Genomic DNA, 21,705 nt, shown 5'->3' on the forward strand with positions numbered 1-21,705 from the left:
TTTTTTAATACTTAAAAAGATTACTAGGAAAAATGATATATTTTGGTAGTAAAGTGTTTCTGTCCCTATTTTGATAAGACTATTAAGTAGTAAATATAACAGTAAATTAGTATAAAGCACATAGAAACTGACACAAAACAGAACTTTTAGTTTGCATCATAAATTATTCACATCTGTTACCTTTTTCCAGGAACTGTATAGAAGAAGCCATTAGTACCTAAAGACCATTTTGAAGGTCAGAGAGGGAACACAATAATTATATGCTCAGTTCAGTTCAGTCACTCAGTCATGTCTGACTCTTTGTAACCCCATGAATTGCAGCACGCCAGGCCTCCCTGTCCATCACCAACTCCCGGAGTTCACCCAGACTCACGTCCGTCGAGTCGGTGATGCCATCCAGCCATCTCATCCTCTGTTGTCCCCTTTTCCTCCTGCCCCCAATCCCTCCCAGCATCAGAGTCTTTTCCTATGAGTCAACTCTTCACATGAGGTGGCCAAAGTACTGGAGTTTCAGTTTTAGCATCATTCCTTCCAAAGAACAGTCAGGGCTGATCTCCTTTAGAATGGACTGGTTGGATCTCCTTGCAGTCCAAGGGACTCTCAAGAGTCTTCTCCAACACCACAGTTCAAAAGCATCAATTCTTCAATGCTCAGCCTTCTTCACAGTCCAACTCTCACATCCATACCTGACCACTGGAAAAACCATAGCCTTGACTAGACGAACCTTTGTTGGCAAAGTAATGTCTCTGCTTTTCAATATGCAATCTAGGTTGGTCATAACTTTCCTTCCAAGGAGTAAGCGTCTTTTAATTTCATGGCTGCAGTCACCATCTGTAGTGATTTTGGAGCCCCAAAAAATAAAGTCTGACACTGTTTCCACTGTTTCCCCATCTATTTCCCATGAAGTGATGGGACCGGATGCCATGATCTTCGTTTTCTGAATGTTGAGCTTTAAGCCAACTTTTTCACTCTCCGCTTTCACTTTCATCAAGAGGCTTTTTAGTTCCTCTTCACTTTCTGCCATAAGGGTGGTGTCATCTGCATATCTGAGGTTATTGATATTTCTCCTGGCAATCTTGATTCCAGCTTGTGTTTCTTCCAGCCCAGCATTTCTCATGATGTACTCTGTGTAGAAGTTAAATAAGCAGGGTGACAATATACAGCCTTGACGTACTCCTCTTCCTATTTGGACCCAGTCTGTTGTTCCATGTCCAGTTCTAACTGTTGCTTCCTAACCTGCATACAGATTTCTCAAGAGGCAGATCAGGTGGTCTGGTATTCCCATCTCTTTCAGAATTTTCCACAGTTTATTGTGATCCACACAGTCAAAGGCTTTGGCATAGTCAATAAAGTAGAAATAGATGTTTTTCTGGAACTCTCTTTCTTTTTCCATGATCCAGCGGATGTTGGCAATTTGATTTCTGGTTTCTCTGCCTTTTCTAAAACCAGCTTGAATATCTGGAAGTTCACAGTTCACGTATTGCTGAAGCCTGACTTGGAGAATTTTGAGCATTACTTTACTAGCGTATGAGATGAGTACAATTGTGTGGTAGTTTGAACATTCTTTGGCATTGCCTTTCTTTGGGATTGGAAGGAAAACTGACCTTTTCCAGTACTAGAAGGCCTCAAATTCCACCCTTTGATTAACTTAGTGATACTGTCCTATAAAAATAATCAGATTTTTGACTGATGGCTTTAGATATGGTGTGTGTGTGTGTGTGTGTGTGTGCATGCGTGTGTGCGTGCATGCAGTCATGTCTGACGTTTTGTGACAGCATGGACTGTAGCCTGTCAGGCTTCTCTGTCCATGAAATTCTCCAGGCAAGAATACTGAAGTGGGCTGACATTTCCTACTCCACACTATATATGTTATATCCAGGTAATAATGATTTGCTACTAAAATATATAAAGTATAATTTCTCAACACTGTTTTTGGTAGCAACAAAAGCTAGTAGATTTCCTTTCTAAATTAACTTATTTCTTTGTAAAGGGAAAACATTTTTATTTTTCAAAAAATATGGTGAAAATCCCCTATCCCATTTACCATCTGCGCTAACATCCCCAAACATTAATTTTTAACTCCAGAAATATACTTACGAGATGAATTCCTAGAAGTAAAAGTTCTGGGTCAAAGGTTATATGCATATGGTAAATATTGCCAAAATTGCCTTCCACAGGAGGTACACCCCAATACGTACATCCCATGTATGAAAGTCTGAATTTCCCACAGCCTTGGCAGCCTAGTGTGTTTTAGACTTGCGTTTATTTTGTCCATACAGTATTTGGAAGTTTCAGATCTCTCATTGTGACCAAAGAGTAACTTCTTTTTCCATGTTTAAAATCCATTTGTGTTTTCTTTTATTTTTTGCTTTTCCACAAAGTGCCCTTAACTTTTGTCCTGTGTTCTTTTTGGTTGTTGTCCTTCTTCTTACTAATTTGCAGAAGCTCTCTTTATGGGTTAGGAAATTAATACATTATTTGAGATATCTGTCACAAATTTTTGTTTCATAATTTGTCATTTTTCCTTTTACTTTGCTTTTCGATTTCTTCAACATACATGAGTTTCTGATTTTTATATAGTCCAATTTACTAATATTTTTGATTTTTAATTAAAGATGACTTGAGGATTAAAGTTAATTTAAGATTAACTTGAGGATGAAATTACATGCTTTTATGTTGTTGACTACTCTGGACATGTTTTACTTCTTACATTAAGAAAAAAAGAAATTAATCCTGAGTCTGGGAATTGTTTTTCTTGCATTCAACTGATATTTATTGAAGATCTATCATGTGTAAGAATCTAGTTATTAAATTAAATGTAAATAACAAATTAAATAGTATAAGGTAAATGCTATGATAGTGGGAAGCATAGGTTTGTGGGGATATGTCCAGTATAGGTTCCATAACTAAGCTGAAAACTCCTTGTGCCCCATAATCTCATTGTAAGCAATCCTTTAATTATTCCAGATGTTAGATCTCACCCATTGCATTGTTTTCTGTCAGGGATGGTTCTATCTCTATAACCAGGAAGGGATGAGTTGGGAGTATGAGAAGGAAACCAACTATCTTAGCTAAAGGTTACCCAGATTTCTGCACATAACTATAAAGCCTAAATGAAACATGAACTATTTTGTAATCAGATATAAAAGTGAGTTCACACTCGATTTTAGAGATTTTAGGAAGGTATTATGGCTTTTATCTCCAGTAGCGTTGGAATCTAGTGACTCTTAAATGCTGTGCATTGAAGCAATAAAATGCTTTTTACATTTACCTGTGAGTAGAAAATGATCCAATAAAAATAAGCTGTTTAGTTCCCTCCTTAGAGATGCTGGAAAAGATAAGTTGAGGGTATTATTAGATGATATATGCGTGGTACTATATTTGTGATATCAGCTGTCACACACTCACTTTCACATACATGTATAAATATAGTTCAGCACCATAGATGTCCTCATGAAATCCACATAAGCTTTGATCTAATACTACATTTACTTGGTTTTATAGCAGGATACAAGTCAGACAAAACCGATACATAGCCTCATGATTCATTATGCATGGCCAGACATTCCATGCTACCCACACATGTTGCTTCTTTTGACTCATCCACACAGGGAAAAGCTGCCAGGGATGAAAACCAGAGTTTATGCAGGTCACTTAATTTATTTTTTCACTTTTCTTCAGATTAAAAAAATCTAACCAATTTTATTTTAAATATTTAGAGAAAGAGAAATGTTATGAACCTTAGTAATCCACTTTACTGAAACGCAGGTTCAACCCCTGGGTCAGGAAGATCGCCAGGAGAAGGAAATGGCAACCTACTGCAGTATTCCTGCCTGGAAAATCCCATGGACAGAGGAGCATGGCAGGCTACAGTCCAAAGGGTCGCAAAAGAGTCAGATAGGACTGAGTGACTAAGCAACAGCAATAGCAATCCATTTTAGTATCAGATGATTGTATTAGAAATGTACTTTTTGGTATCTCATTTCATTTATTTGCAGTTTAAATGAGCTTCCCTGGTGGCTCAGAGGTTAAAGCCTCTGCCTGCAATGGGGGAGACCTGGGTTCAATCCCTGGGTCAGGAAGATCCCTGGAGAAGGAAATAGCAACCCACTCCAGTATTCTTGCCTGGAGAATCCCATGGACAGAGGAGCCTGCTGGGCTACAGTCCACAGGGTCGCAAACAGTTGGACATGACTGAGCGATTTCACTTCCACTTTAGACAGAAGCCACATCCTCTATTTCCCTGCTGTACTTTACTCCATTTTAGTCATATAGGCCCATGGGCCATATTTCAACTCCCAGCTTCTCCAATGCAGGCGTAGTTCCATATAAGAAACAAGCCAGATACAGGATTTCCCATTCATCGTAAAGTTCATGTCCCAAGAAAACATTGTTATGGAAGTCTAAGGTCAGTCCCAGGCTGTCCTACATCAGCCCAGGCTAGATGTTAGCCTATTCTTCATGGATTTGTATGCATTTTGCACAATATATACAAATGTAGTCATAATACATTTCAGCTCTCTGCATCAGGTGGCCAAAGTATTGTACTTCAGCTTCAGCATCATTCCCTCTGATGAATATTCAGGGTTGATTTCCTTTAGGATTGACTAGTTGGATCTCCTTGCAGTTCAAGGGTCTCTCAAGAGTGTTCTCCAACACCACAGTTCAAAAGCATCAATTCTTCACCACTCAGACTTCTTTATGGTCCAACTCTCACATCCATACATGACTACTGGAAAAACCATAGCTTTGACTAGATGGAACTTTGTTGGCAAAGTAATGTCTCTGCTTTTTAATATGCTATCTAAGCTTGTCATAGCTTTTCTTCCAAGAAGCAAGTATCTTTTAATTTCATGGCTGCAGTCACCATCTGCAGTGATTTTGGAGCCCAAGAAAAGAAAATCTGTCACTGTTTCCATTGTGTTCCCATCTGTTTGCCATGAAGTGGTGGGACCAATGCCATGATCTTCATTTTTTTAATATTGAGTTTTAAGCCAGCTTTTTCACTCTCCTCTTTCACTTTCATCAAGAGGCTCTTTAGTTCCTCTTTGCTCTCTGCCATAAGGGTGGTATCATCTGCATATCTGTTATTGATATTTCTCCTGGCAGTCTTGATTCCAGCTTGTGCTTCATCCAGCCTGATTTCACATGAGGTACTCTGCATATAAGTTGATTAAGTATTATAATGTAATGTTATATTAGAAGATTATATTATATTATAATGTATATATTACACTACACTATATTACATATTACATTATATATAATGTCATATTACATTATAATGTAATGTTATGTTAGAAGAGTATTATTAATAATATCATAAAGAGTTGCTATTGCAAGTTCATACTCTTTATTCCTGTGTACCTGTTTTAGCCCTTAAAAATCTGAAGAAAAAGGCTTTACTCTTACTTTTTCTGGCTCTCTGCTTAACTTGAGCTTGGGCAATAATCCTTAATGATTTTATTATCATTTACTGTCATGCAGAATATTGCTCTCTTTTTCTCTGTTATTTTTAGTTGGAGGATAATTGCCTTACAGTGTTGTGTTTGTTTCTGCTATACAACAGTGTGAATCAGCTATAAGTATACATGCGTCCCCTCCCTCCCACCCCACCCCCATTCCACCCCTCTAGGTCATTGCAGAGCACTGAGCTGAGCTCCCGGTGTTATCCAGTAGCTTCCCACTAGCTCTCTATTTTACATACGGTAGTGTATATATGTATATGCTACTCTCTCAATTCACCCCACCCTCTCCTTCCCCTCCATGTTCACAAGTCCATTCTCTATGTCTGCATCTCTGTTTGCTCTAGACTATTTGCATGGGTTACTTTATTTAATCCTACTGTGACCCTATCAAGTGAGTTCTACCATTGCCCCCATTCTGTAGAGGAGGCTTTGGGAGTTAAAACCTGACCAAAATGTATGAGAAGGACAGAACCACGATCTGAAACCAAGGAGCCTAACTCTAGACCTTACGATGTTGAACAGCATACCACACTGCTTCCCAAGTTATTTAAATTTTTCAATCCAGGACAAAATTATAGAATGTTATAAAGTTGAGATAATAGTATCGATGTGACAGATTTGTTGGGCGCATTAAAGAAGATATTAAATGAGAAACTTCTAAACGTGTTTTTTGGCACTTAATAAAAATTACTGATAATCATTCCATTATAATTTAATTAAAATATTTTTTACTTTCTATTTCCACTCATCTTATTCTGTTTTACTTGGTTATATTAGAGCTCGCAAACTACAGTTCACAATAACGCTTATATCACCAGTTTTCTTTGTAGATGAAAGAATTTCCTTGTACAATTTTCCTGACCATAAAAGAACATTAGAAACAAATATAAAGAGAGAGTATCTGGCATATAATATACAAGACACCATTATGTTAATGAATGAGTGGGAAAATGAAGAATACAGTCTTTTACTTTCATTAGTCGGAGGTGGGTGCGCATTTGTGTGGCTGTGTGTTTTGAATTTAAAAAGAAAGGTTTGTTGCCTTCAAAGCATAGAATTTTTGGAAAGATTATTAATCAATGATTTGTCATACATGAATTAAATCCTAACATATAATGCATATAAGTCATCAATATTATGCTGTTAAAATACCAAATTCAGTAAATTTCTGTAATATTTCATAACAGTAGTTTTTGAAAATATTTTTTTTTAATTTAAATCATGAATCTTTTATTTTTTTTATTTCCTTGTAGGTTTCTAGGAGTTTACCTGAGAAACAGAGTGAAATTGAGGCTCACATAAAAGACCTTGGACAGCTTGAAGAGCAATTAAATCATCTGCTTCTGTGGCTGTCTCCTATTAGGAGTCAGTTGGAAATTTACAACCAACCAAATCAAACAGGACCATTTGACATTAAGGTAAGGACTTCTTGCACTAAACATTATTTTTCAAGAGTGGAATATCGCTGAAGTAAATCTCTCATTTGTTATCATCATCATTGTTGTTGTTAACTTAAAAGGATGTTCATAACCTACAAATTGAGAGTTATATTTATTCAGTGGAAATTTTTAGGACTTAAGCCCAGGAGGCAGCATCTTGAGTAACCCTGAGAGAACTGCTCTAAGGAGGTGAAGGAAAGAGCCAGATTATATAAGAGTTTTGCAACAAAGGGCAGGTAGTCTGCACATCAAAATATTATTGTCAAAAAAAAGGAAAACCAGATATTTCAAATTAAGAAATTTAGCACTTTTCTATGTATGGGAAGATGCAAGAGTTTGGGCACATTGAAATCATTCCTTTGCTAAGCACCTCAGCTCTCTGGGGCCAGTATCCTGTATTTTCATATCCTGAGTTTCCTCAGGACTCACCATAGGGAGTGGATACTAGATGACAGGTATTCTTTTCATTCTTGAACGTAGTAAGAGCTCACTGGCCGGCCTACCTTGGAGGACAGGAGTTGCTGGTGACTGTGACATGCTTGTTTATTGATATGGCAGGAAATATTCCATTTTTCATTTTTATAATGCTGTTGTTGCTGTTCAGTTGCTCACTTCTGTCTGACTCTTTATGACCCCATGGACTGCAGCACTCCAGGCTTCCCTGTCCTTCAGTATCTCCCAGAGCTTGCTGAAACTCATGTCTATTAAGTCGGTGATGCCATCCAACCATCTCATTCTCTGTCGTCTTCTTCTCCTCCTGCCCTCAATCTTTCCCAGCATCAGGGTCTTTTCCAGTGAGTCGGCTCTTTGCATCAGGTGGCCAAAGTATTGGAGTTAGCTTCAGCATCAGTCCTTCCAATGAATATTCAGGGTTGATTTCCTTTAGGATTGACTGATGTGATCTCCTTGCTGCCCTAGGGACTCTCAAGAGTCTTCTTCAGCTGGTGAAAGCATATTTTATATACATACATATATATAATATGCTTTATATATACATATATATATAATGTTAATTATAACAATATTATTATTATTACTTGACTAGCATTCTTAGTTTTTTCTTCTGGCATTTACTAGCAATAATGTTTCATTAAACTCATATCACTAGAATGTCTTCATCATGTTTATTATTATAATCCACTTTCCATCCCTACTTTAATTGTACTTAACATATGTCTGTAGACTCCTTATCTAAAACTAAAGTCATTTTGAAGACAAAGTGCCTACAAAATAAGTATCAGCCCGTTAGTAGACATTATAAAACCCTCTCAGACTTATTCCAGTTTACTTTTCTATCCTCTCTGCCAACTACATCCTCTTGTATTCAAGACATAACAAATGATATATCATTCTCTATATGTGGTTTCATGCCATGCCTGTTTTCTTGAATGCCTCGTACTTACTCCTAGTAGAGTGAAAAACCCTTTTAGAATTGCTTATAAACCCCTGTATCTATCTCTTACAGCCTTTGTACAGTGATTGACACTTAAATTTTAGAAACCTGAGTATCTCATCACACTCTTATTTGAATTCAGAGGGTGTCTACTTACTTATCCCCCTTGTCCCATTCATTTCTGAACACTCCTATCCCAGGGCTCAGTGCATGGTGGTAACTTGTTAGCATTTTAAAATCAGTGAGTAAAAATATTAATGAGGTACCCAGAATGGTAATGAGATGGTCTAAGAAAGCTTAGGGATCCAGACAAACACATCATCGTCTCCTCCTTTCCATGCCCCTGTACACACTGATTGTTCTTTCTTTTCTCCCTTCCCAAGAGCCCATTTCAAGTATTTGTCCCAAATATAATTCCCTATTTTTGCATCTCCTATGGGCCAACAACATTAAGTACCCAATCACATAAACCAATTCACTTCAAAGCACAATCCATAAATTAATGTAATGATGGGCATTTTCAGACTAAATAAGTTAAATAATATCTTTGAGTCAAGTACTTCATTGACTCAAATTATTCAGTGTATTTACTTTCCAGGATTATAATAACCTAATGTTTTTATCTCCATCCAGTTGGTCTTTTGGTAGGAGATAAGGATAAAAGCAAGTGTAAGGATCTTTTAGAGAGATATAATGAACATTTAGGAAGGATGGAACATTTAGGGATGAGGAAAGGAGAGAGATATAGAAAGGTTTGCCACAACTAAAATGAGTTATATTGGGTTGGCCAAAACCCGAATAAACCTTTGGGTCAACCCAATATTTGCAAAGTGCACTGCATTACTTTTACCTTACTTTTTCCCAACATGTTTACATCTCCCATTCTGATAGATACCCCCAAGATTAGATGGTATTGTAAGTCACAGGTAGATATAATTTCACCCATGCAAAACCCAGGCTGCTCAACTGGTGGCGTGGTCTTGGGTTCAGTTTGACAATTATATTCAAGTCACAATAGGCTTGATCCAGAACAAATTTAGGTAGATTTAAGAAGGTATACTGGAGAAGGAAATGGCACCCCACTCCAGTACTCTTGCCTGGAAAATCCCATGGACGGAGGAGCCTGGTAGGCTGCAGTCCATGGTGTCAGTTGGACATGACTGAGCGACTTCACTTTTCACATTCATGCATTGGAGAAGGAAGTGGCAACCCACTCTAGTGTTCTTGCCTGGAGAATCCCAGGGACGGGGGAGCCTGGTGGGCTGCCGTCTATGGGGTCGCACAGAGTCAGACACTACTGAAGCGACTTAGCAGCAGCAGCAGCAGCAAGAAGGTATACAGGACAAAGTAACAGCATAGCCAGTATAATGATGACACAGTGGAGGTCTTGACACCAGGGTGCGGCTTCTGATGAACCCGTCACCCTGAATTTGGTTCATGTGTGGTCAAAGGGATAAGACTGGATGAGTGCAAAGCACATCACATTTTAAGTCGTCAGTTCTGGCCTCCTTTCAACTCTTCCACCTAGCTAGCACCCATTCTCCAGTTCAACTGTATCTCATCAATACTGATTTTTTATTACTCAGTAAATAATCTCAACAAAGAAGAACAGTTAAATAATAACCTCAGCCAGATTATCAATTATCTTGGATCAAGTTGTCCTTAAATATCTCTTGTTAGTGTGACAAGAGGAAAGGCCATCAACTCTTCATTCCTGACCAGAAATAGCTTTTTGGAACTCATAGATAAAAGCACATTCCTTCACTTTTACATATAATCTGTGGTGAAAATGTGCTTTTTCAGTAAAATGATGAAAAATATATTCAATATGAGCTCTCTACATGGAATATATTTAAGAGAAAAGATAACAAAATCATCTGATACAAATGGATATTGTTGACTCAACCAAAGTAACTTTTATCCCAGTGTGTGTACATCAGAATGGTTCACAAATATGAAAAACTTTCATTGGGTCTTTGTCCATGGCCCATAGGTTCCTGCCAAATGGGCCCCTGCAGTTTAGCATGAAAGCTACTCTCAGCTGTGTTAATCACTTTCCTTTATTAAAGCTCCAAGACACCACTCTCACTGCTGTGTATAGTTTCAGAGAGTCATGATATTTGCCCTCCTGCAGCTCAGTCTAAATCACTGAAAGGAAAGGCAGCTGCTTTTTCCCTGGCAGGAAAACTGCTTGGCTTCAGCCCTCTGTGCATATCCTGAGTTTTTCATCTCTGAAGTGTAGATTTCAAAAATATTCCTTTAGCCATTTTCTTCTGCTTATGGATATATCCAAGGCAGAAAAGATCATAAAATCATATATATGATGACTTGAAAGGTTCTTCCCATAATTCTCAGACCCCTAACTTATAATCAAGACATAGAGACCTGTGTGAATAATTTACTAACCAACCTAGTTCTTTATTTCTCTTTGTCTAGCTTCTATCTATATTCACTGTCTAATAAATGATTTATGAAGATTGCATGGAGTTCTTCTGTTAAAAGATGTGTGATTTTAATCTGTAGAGCTTGCTGTAGCCCTCTGATTAAAGAAATTAAACTTTTTTTCAGTTAAAGAATTAGGGGGGAAATGGACTTGACTTAACTTCAAACTGCTGGAAACCAAAAAGTTTGCAAATAGCTTTGAGGACATGCCCATTTTTTTAATACAGAGAAAGAAAGAACTTTAAAAAATATCTTAGGAATGAGTTCATGCAAAGAAAGTAGGTGCACAAGCACCCTCTACTTCCTAAATTTAAGCAAATTTTCCTTGTCTGGCCATGGTGACTATGGCTACCTCTGAAACAAAAAGCCTAAGGCCTTGCCATCTAGGGCATTTGTTTTCTCTAGTCAAACTCGGAGCACCTGTTAGAAAAATATGCAATATCCTCTGAGAGCCTCAGTTTTGCCTGCTTGGCACTTCATGCTTATTGATGAAATGCAGCTAGCTGTGTAATGAAACCCAAATAAAAAAAGCCTTAAGGGCTCTGTTCTAATACATTGTTTATGCTGGTGTGAAAATTGACTGCACATCGCTTGGTTTGTGCAATTTACTCCCGAAATATTCCTATTCAGGAAATCCTGCAAATAGCAATATTCATCTTGAAAATCACCTCACAGAACCCTTAGCAAGCTGAGAAACATAATCAATGAGATCGTGATGTAGAGGGCGAAAATTAGGCATAATCACAGCCCTTTCCCATCAGTCAGCCTACTAGAAGGCATGACTTTGAATTTTGATTTTCAAAGGTACTCTCGATTTAGACACCAAATATGTTGATTTTCGGTTTCAGAAATGATAATTGAATGCTAATAACCAGGAACCCCAGTTAAAATTTCTATAAAGGGTCTTATGCTTTTAATCTTTAATGAATACTTTCAGTAATGACCTGGAGATATACTACTTATTTGACATGAAACTGCCAAACTACGGTTTTCCAAACTTTTTATTAAAATAGGAGGTGGGGGAACATAGAATTTTATGTTGCCTTACTGACTGAATTATGCACATATTGATGACAGGGAGGGTTCCCCCCCTTCGAAAATTACTTTCTACCTGTGACCCATTAAAAAGCATGACAATGTTGTACTGGCTCTTCCTTACCATGTAAGACACTTAGTTGTCTATAAGGTCAATTTCACACTGAAAAGTACCAAAGGACACAACTGTATTGATTGAATGTTAAAGTATCTGAACACTGAAATTCTCTGCGTGTGTTCACATTGCTGTTAGTATTATCAAAGAAAAATTGCATAGGACAACTTAACATGAAAGTAAGATTTTATTCAAATCTTTTGCAATAGGGGAGAGGGAGTGCACTCAACGCTATTGAAAGAAAAGGCAAGAAAGATTTTAAGTATTGAGATGAGCTAGGGGAGAAGTACTAAAGGACATTAACTGGGAGGCTGATTTTTTTGATTAGGCTAGTGTTTGCTAGTTGTCACTTATTGAAGGTAAACTACTCTGCTGCCACAGAGAATTGGTGTTAGAGTACTATCCTGGATATTTAACATTGTAAAAGGATGGCTCCAAGGTCCTTAAAAAGGATATTCCTGGGTTCTAAAATATTTACATCTCAAAAAGGCAGAAAATAAATTTACCATAGAAAGTTTTCTAAAGTAAATGTGCAAAGGAAAGAGATGCAGTCCTATGATCAGGAAGAAACCTATCTAATTTTTTTTTTCTGTAAATTTTAATCAAGCTAAAGTAGCATATTACAGCCATCTTTCTCAGTTCCTTTTGTGTTCAAGGAAACTAGGTTTCTGATTGAATAACTTAGGAAAACTAGTCCATGTCGTTCATTTTAGAAGTATTCTGTTGTTGAAAGACCAGTTGAACTGACTTTGAGACTTGGGTGTAGAGAATATTTGCAGAATGGTGTAAGCAATCGGTGTTTAATGAGGGAGATTTTCATGCAAGTAAGAAGAAGAAAGATTGTCAGAGCAGACTTTAAACCAAGTTCTGAGGCCAGAAGGTAGCCACTTAAGAAAATTTCTAGATGTTATGCTAGGAGCATTTTTAGATAATAGAGTGAGGATAGCAGAGGCGATTTGATGTATGTCTTTGTTTGCAGTTTGAATGTTTTTGGTGATGGCACAGACATCAGAGAGGTTTTAGTAAGATTGTCCACAGTCATGGGTATTTCCTGGGGCAAAGAACGAAAGATGTGGGAGTTCTGGTGGACTTCTGAGTAGCCCATACAGCAGCAGCTCTAGGCGTGAAGATTGTCCATACATAATCTACTGTGCTGATGAGTCTTTTGAAGTATATATCAAGTTATTCAGCTTCAGCTCTCAGAGCTTCTTTAGACCCTAGGGGGAAAATTTTAGCTCCAAGACAATCTAGACTCTCAATAGGGATTTGGACAGTCAGCTTTTAGTCTTCAGTCATGCCAAGACAGGAGAATGGGAGAAAAATCGAAAACATTAATTTGGAGAGTGGTGGCCAGACATTGAAGGAAATGAGAATAATTGAAAATTTGGTCATAACTGACAAAATGTGTCAGACGGCAGGATCCAGTACAATCTACAGGTAGATAGCAAAATCATGTACTTTCAAAAGAAAAGTAAAATAGCTAAAAGACATTGAAGAGGACCAGAATCTAATTACCCACAAAGGTGTGCTCCTCCCATTTGATCAAAGATACTCAGAGTAAGATTATTCTTGTTTAAAAAATAAGGCTGGGCTCTTTTATTACATAGATGGAGCAGGAATAATAATTTACCACATAGGCTCTTTAAAGTTTGTTTTGCTGAATATTTTCATAAGGAATTTCAGATTTGACTTTTTAAAAGTTTCATAGGATTAAGAAGCTAAACCAAGAATTTGACATCAGATTTTACCTGCCATGCCTATAGATTTGGGTCAATTCTTCTATTTTCAAAGTCCTTAAAATATCCTAAGGTCTCTTGAGCCTGCCAGGGAGTGACATTCCTCATTCATCTATAAGACTGGATGTCCTGTAAGCCAGGTACTAGGCCAGATTTTCCAAGAGGGCTTTGTAAGTATTGGCTCCATAAAATACACTGGTTTTCTAAAACTGTCAGGTCATATCTGATTCTATGCACATCATTCTTAAATATGACATTTCAGTCAATGTCTTGGTTATATAATCAGTTTTCTCAATTATGTCCTGTTACAAGAAGGACAGATTCTTATTAAACCTATGCAAATAAATATATTGCCATGAATGTAAGAATACTTGATAAGAGTTTCTGAGTTCTGGAGGGATCAGGCAGGGAGAAAAGATAAATGTTTCATTTCTTTTCACAGAAATGTAATCTACTAAATTGCTATGAGTTATAGATAGCTTAAGGAAAAAAGAAAAAAGGACTTCTTTATGTTAAGAAAATGGAACATTAAAGCATCAACCATATTTCCAAAAATAAAAGCCCTAATCAAATCATCCTTAATCAACTCATTCAGTTCTATGTAATTGATTCTTGTTTTACTTGCTCTCGGGTTAGCAGTTTCCTAAAACCCATTAGCTTCTCCACTCAAGTTCTGGAATTCCTGACTCAGTCCAGTGGTATGGGTCACAAAGTTATTTAAGCAAGGCTATCAGAAGTCTGTGTCCTAGAGTACCTGGCATAGTCCTTCCCAAGGGTTTTGGAGACAGTCCCTTTTTCTTGAAGAAAAGCATTCTGGCCTGAAACTGACAGGAAACACTTTCAGGGAAGCCTCAGAATAAAACAACAGATATCTGTAAATGACAAAAGACTTCAAATAATCATGGTTAAAGACCTGATGAAAGTTCATTTGACAAAGAAATTTTGTGATTTCTGTGGTACACACCATTTTCATGTAATAACTGAAATTATGACTGATAACATGCTGCCATTGTCTAATATTAGGCAGAGCAGTACCAGGATATATCATGAACAGGGAGCATTAACAAATTTCTAGGAAGTTCATATAAGTACTGAAATATTTAGGTTAATAACATTTGACCCATACAAATACAACCTAAGGAATTATCTCTTCTTATTTGATGATATGCTACATGCAACTCAATGTACCACTTAAACCTAATTATTTTTAATCTATTTTTAGAAGGTTAGAGAATAAATCCTTTGAGATTTTCAAAGCAGCTTAGGATCACAATTTATTTAGGATTTGATTTGTGGAAGGCAAAACATTAAAGGTTGTCAAAAATGTGAAAAGTTTTGAATACATGGAAAACCAGGATCATAAGACACTAAAACAATGCTTGACTACTTATTTAACCAAAGTGACAATAAAAGATTTCAAAAATAAACATGATTGTAAGAGACTTTAGCTCTTTCAAAAGTGAGATACTTCAATTCTCTTAAATAATCACGAACATGATAAAATCAACATAAAGTACAAGAAACTATTCTAAGACACAGAATCATTATTGCCTAGGTGGATTGCTCAAAAAGTAAAGAAAGACTTTTTATAAGCTCTTATTATACTGATGCTGAAGCTTAAACTCCAATACTTTGGCCACCTGATGCAAAGAACTGACTCATTTGAAAAGACCCTGATGCTGGGAAAGATTGAAGGCAGGAGAAGGGGACAACAGAGGACAAGATGGTTGCATGGCATCACTGTCTCAATGGACATGCTGCTGCTTCTGCTGCGTCACTTCAGTCGTGTCCAACTCTGTGCGACCCCATAGATGGCAGCCCACCAGGCTCCCCCATCCCTGGACATGAGTTTGAGTAAATTCCAGGGGTTGGTGATGGACAGGGAGGCCTGGTGTGCTGCAGTCCATGGGGTTGCGAAGAGTCGGACACGACTGAGTGACTGAACTGAAGCTCTTATTAAGAACAGGCAAATAATCTAGAAAACTTTGTCATTTTAATAAAAAGAAATTGAATTCTAGTTTTTTATTAGTATATTGTTGGTACTAAAATAAATTTTTTAAAGGTTTAAACTATATCCATCCAATCATAGCCACCTTTGACCACATGACATAAAATTCCTTTTCTACAAACCGTTTACAGCTTTCCATGTCTATTCACATTTTGTCCTACACTTCCCCTTTTCCTTCTGGAACAGTCATTTTACCTTAGGACAGCATCATGCCCTTCTTGCTTAACAAAACACATGCAATATACCTGGCATGTGTTGCATACAAAGTTGTTTATCTTTGACATTATTGTTTCTAGACATTATATATACAAAGAAAACTAGAAAGCAGATAAATTTGAACTGTCACATACTAGCATTTTTTGCAGACTAGCAAAGCTTATGAAAATAAATTGAGGTTACCTGCTCAATAGGAGAGCTAAAACTTCCCACTAGTAATTGTGGGAGGAGACTTTTAAGATTTTCTTTGGACCTAATAGGTAATCTTGTGGAGGTTGTGGACTAAAACTTCAGCGACTGACTGAAGTTATGACACAGGGCTATCTGGGTGTCTCCAAAGCCCATCTGAGTATATAAAATATCCAGTTTGTTTCTAAGAAGACTATTCAGCTTCAGGTGATTAATTTTGGGGTTCCTAAGTCCCTTGTGAGCCCCCTGTAGAGGCAGGGAGTGTATAGTTTAAACGACTCTAGGGAGTTGAGAGAATGGAATGGCAAAGGAGAAGCCTGACACAAATGGACAGAGGGGTGGACAGCTCAAGGGAGCCAAAAAGAAGATACAAGGCAGTAGGAGAACAGAGTAGTGAAGATGTTGGGAACAGAGAGGTCTTAGAAGAGCCAGTTCAAGGAGGTCATACGTTTTTCAAAGAGGTCAATTGAAAATTCCAAATTATCTTTAGTAAAATCATGCCAACAAGGAGAGAAGCAGACAGCTCCATAGCAGTAGTCTTCAGAGTAGGAGAATCAGAAGACAGAATTTTTCCTGGAGAAGGGAAGAACCACAGTAATGGCAATAAGGAAAGAAAATTCAAATGAGATCTCTACAGAGAAAGAGTACTCTAAAAACCAAAGAACTGAAGCTCAACCAAATGAGATCTCATTGAGAATTTTCCATGTTCTAAACCAATGATAGCTTTCAAACAAGTAAGCCTGGGACTCTAACCCAGCCTTAAAAGTATACTCAGAATCTAAAGAATCAAAATCTGTCCTTGCCATGCTTTCAAAGATTGTCATCTGGAGCACTGGATTTTGAGATGGACTCATCAATGGATCTTCAGTCAATCATTCAGGAGTGTGGAATTCTCCAGGTAAGAGTAATGAAGTGGCTAACCATTCCCTTCTCCAGGGGATCTTTCTGACCCCGGGATGGAAATCTGGTCTTCTGCACTGCAGGAGAGCCATCAGGAAAGCCCTTTCAGAGAAGGAACTGGAAACCCACTCTAGTACTCTTGCCTGGAGAATCCCATGGACAGAGGAGCCTGGTGGTCTATAGTCCATGGGGTCAAAAAGAGTCAGACACAACTGAACCACTAACACACACACACACACAGTTCATTGTTTGGAGTAAGAAAATTCACTTTCAAATAGTTAATCCCTTAGATAGATGTATACCAGCTCAGGTTAAATTGAACAAGATATCTGATTTAGTTTCTTTTTATTTTTATTTTTTTTTTTTTTTATTTTTTTAATTTTATTTTATTTTTAAACTTAACATAACTGTATTAGATTTGCCAAATATCAAAATGAATCCACCACAGGTATACATGTGTTTCCCCATCCTGAACCCTCCTCCCTCCTCCCTCCCCATTCCATCCCTCTGGGTCGTCCCAGTGCACCAGCCCCAAGCATCCAGTATCGTGCATCGAACCTGGACTGGCAACTCATTTCATACATGACATTTTACATGTTTCAATGTCATTCTCCCAAATCTTCCCACCCTCTCCCTCTCCCACAGAGTCCATAAGACTGTTCTATACATCAGTGTCTCTTTTGCTGTCTCGTACACAGGGTTATTGTTACCATCTTTCTAAATTCCATATATATGCGTTAGTATACTGTATTGGTGTTTTTCTTTCTGGCTTACTTCACTCTGTATAATAGGCTCCAGTTTCATCCACCTCATTAGAACTGATTCAAATGTATTCTTTTTAATGGCTGAATAATACTCCATTGTGTATATGTACCACAGCTTTCTTATCCATTCATCTGCTGATGGACATCTAGGTTGCTTCCATGTCCTGGCTATTATAAACAGTGCTGCGATGAACATTGGGGTACTCGTGTCTCTTTCCCTTCTGGTTTTCTCAGTGTGTATGCCCAGCAGTGGGATTGCTGGATCATAAGGCATGTCTATTTCCAGTTTTTTAAGGAATCTCCACACTGTTCTCCATAGTGGCTGTACTAGTTTGCATTCCCACCAACAGTGTAAGAGGGTTCCCTTTTCTCCACACCCTCTCCAGCATTTATTACTTGTAGACTTTTGGATCGCAGCCATTCTGACTGGTGTGAAATGGTACCTCATAGTAGTTTCTTTTTATTTTTTAAGGGGTTATGTTGGGAAGGTGAGGAACAGCGAAGAGGACACTGACTTCTTAGCCTAGCAATCCTCCAACTCTCTTTCTTAGTAAAAAGTTTCAGTGTTTTCTATTAGTTAGGAAAGTATTTCTGTGGAATATGTCTTGAAAAATAATGAGTGGAACTTATTTGACAAAAACACAAGATATTCTCAGTCACCATGCAACTAGACAATTTTTCTGGAAAAATTTTTTAAAACCCTGAGTTTAGGTTGACTCTGGGGAAGAGTATAATTCTGGCTCTGATAAAACCTTGAAGATTGCTGGAGTTTGTGGGTACCATATTTGAATGAAATTAGGCATCAGCTTTTCTCTTTGAACTCTGGGCTATCATAATTCTTCCTCTTACTTTCCATCCCTTCTACTCAATTCCAAAATCCATTGCTGAGCTGAAAGAGCTTGATAATGGGAAGAAAAACAGAAGACCCAAGTTCAAATCCCATCTCAGACACTTACTGACATTATGCCATTGTTTCACTCATTTACCCTTCTTAACCTGACTTTCCTCTTCATTGAAAGTGAAAACCAAGCCAATTCCCCTGGGGCACTATTGGATTAAGGTAACACTGAGGTGGGAATGCATTTTTCTAAGGCAATAGAAAAAGGCAGTGAATATGACCTTCCTTTTGTAGCTGGAATTTTGATCAGCTCAGATCAGATCAGATCAGTTGCTCAGTCGTGTCCGACTCTTTGCGACCCCATGAATCGCAGCATGCCAGGCCTCCCTGTCCATCACCAACTCCCGGAGTTCACTCAGACTCATGTCCATCGAGTCAGTGATGCCATCCAGCCATCTAATCCTCTGCCGTCCCCTTCTGCTCTTGCCCCCAATCCCTCCCAGCATCAGAGTCTTTTCCAATGAGTCAACTCTTCGCATGAGGTGGCCAAAGTATTGGAGTTTCAGCCTCAGCATCAGTCCTTCCAATGAACACCCAGGACTGGTCTCCTTTAGAATGGACGGGTTGGATCTCCTTGCAGTCCAAGGGACTCGCAAGAGTCTTCTTCAGCACCACAGTTCAAAAGCATCAATTCTTCCACCCTCAGCTTTCTTCACAGTCCAACTTTCACATCCATACATGACCACTGGAAAAACCATAGCCTTGACTAGATGGACCTTTGTTGGCAAAGTACTATCTCTGCTTTTTAGTATGCTATCTAGGTTGGTCATAACTTTCCTTCCTTGGCATATTGTAAATATTGACATTTTAAAAGAGTTCCATTACTCTTTAGAATGTATCCAGTGGAATCCAAATATCATAGCAATAGGATATATAACATTATCCACTTTTTAAAAAATACAGAAAACAAGCACATTGTTAATAATTAGAAGTTCCATATCATTCCTTTCTTTTTTAAATCATATTTCCATTTCACTTCCCCAAATAACATGCGAAGAGCTGTATCCTAATGTAATATATGTTTATGCTATAGAGTCTTTTATTAACCACTCTTTCATGCTTCTATATGACAAATACACACTATGGTTTCAAATTCAGTGTTTAAAACAATTTTATGTGACTGTAAGTTACTAAGTATTTTTTAAAATCCTTTAGATTGAGTTATATCTACAACCATTAATAATAAGTAAACCTAGTAATAACCAAATTGCCTAAATATATTTGATGAGCAATTATTATACATACCCAGTAGATTTTTGGAAATGACTCTATGAATGAAATGGCTGAGTAAATGCATGATGGTACCTTGATTAAAAGAGGATTTCAATCATTAATATTTTGAATTGTGTTCTGATTTGGCACAAATATGTCTTAGGTAAAATACACCATTGAGATACATCAGACAAGGTGTGCTTTTATTTTGTAAAATTGGAGCACTATTATTAACTAAAAAGTAGGAATGATAATTGATGTAATGTATGTACCACAGGAACAAGCCTAGGCAAATCCCTTGTAGAAGCTAAGAACTTGGAAACTGCTTCCACGAATGCCATCTATGCCCACATATCTCTAGGAAATGCTTTGTGTACCTCCAGGGGCATATGCCAGTCTGAAGAGTGCCACTCTAGGAGAAATTGAAATTTCTAGAAGAAATTCTATGAGAAGGGAAGAAGGGTAACTCAGTCCCTGGCTGGATACTTGTTAAACTCTCAAAACACTACCAAATTTATCTTACCACAGTCCATGCCTTTAACCACTGCAGTATTCCTTACTCCAGCAATACTTGGATCATACTGTTGATTCATGCTGAATTTACTAATGTCGAAAATCACTAATTCTTTTTCACATATGCTGCTTCTAGTTGACTTGTCCTCCATCTTGCCCTTGTGTCATCTACCTTTTTAACAGTTAGATGCAGGTCCGTGAGTACCTTTCCTGGCCCTACTCAAGCTTATCCACCTCGGTCCCTGACACTTAGGTCTGGTGCCTCCCATTACTGATCAAATCATGACCAAAGCAAAGAAGACACAAGAAACTCATTGCCATGGAGAGGCAGCATCTGTATCTATTCTGTGTCTGTTTCTGGTTCATCTCTGGTGATTTCAGTTTCTTCATTTTTAGCGACAATATCTCCATCTACTTGTGACCTCCTCTGCCTAGGTTCTCATTGTTCTGCCCTCTTACTACCCTACCCCTTCATTCATTTCTCCAAGAAAGAAAATCTGTTCTTGACTTCAAACTGCTTCAAGCTTTAATAAATGTGTTAAGCCATTAATCCAGTTGAAGTAGAGATGGGGAGGTAATCTTCAGTTTCTGATTCTATCATACATTGCATTGCAATCTCTTAGGTTGTTTTCAACTTCAGGCTTCATATGTCTGCCTTCTACAACTTCATCTACATTGTGAAAACAAAGTTCTCCACTAGATCTAATCCTAAGGCAGAGCTCTTCCGCATATCAATAGAAACCTCCATTTTGACATCAAATTAAACCATTCATTTCTTTTGATTGTTCAGTTAGTTATCAAAGTCTAATTGCTTTATTGCCTTCATAGTGTTCCATTTTGTCTACAAATGGTCATCTGGAGATTTCATCAAAAATATTATACTGCTGATGTGCACGTGAACTTTATTTTGCATATCCCTGATCAACCTCTCTAGGCAAAGGAAGACATGAGACTAAACTAATGAAATCTTCATTCAGCTAACAAACCATTTATTGATTAACTACAGTGTCCTCCTATGTTAATGTGACCCTCATTCTCAATTTGCTTAGAGATGAGTTGATATATAAATATACCTCATTGAACTAAATGCAGTCAGTGAAGAAGCATTTATACTGTAATGTAGGGAGTAGAGTTATAGGATGTTGTGATAGCCCAGAAGAGTGACACCTAACCTAATTGGGGTATTATTTAGAGCACAGCTCTTCCATGTGGTCCCTTGAAGAACAACAGCATCACCAAGAAGCTAGTTAGAAATGTAACTCCTTGGGCCTCTCCATAGACCTCTTGAATCAAAATAGATGGGAGTGAATATCAAGAAACTATTTTAACAAGCCCTCCAAAAATGCTTTCACTTACTAAAGTTTGGGAAGCTATGCT

General features: G+C 37.7%; 1 protein-coding gene across 5 annotated transcripts in view; it reads left to right on the forward strand.

The window, feature by feature from the left end:
* DMD (dystrophin) overlaps positions 1-21,705 on the forward strand; it is a 2,389,494-nt gene that overhangs the window by 1,592,621 nt on the left and 775,168 nt on the right. For all 5 annotated transcript variants that reach the window (XM_055564496.1, XM_055564495.1, XM_055564498.1 and 2 more), the window contains one exon: positions 6,722-6,886. In XM_055564496.1, the coding sequence (XP_055420471.1) occupies positions 6,722-6,886 (165 nt within the window). The remainder of the gene's footprint in view (positions 1-6,721; positions 6,887-21,705) is intronic.

Source organism: Bubalus kerabau, chromosome X (genome assembly GCF_029407905.1).
Source record: "Bubalus kerabau isolate K-KA32 ecotype Philippines breed swamp buffalo chromosome X, PCC_UOA_SB_1v2, whole genome shotgun sequence".
NCBI lineage: Eukaryota > Metazoa > Chordata > Mammalia > Artiodactyla > Bovidae > Bubalus > Bubalus kerabau.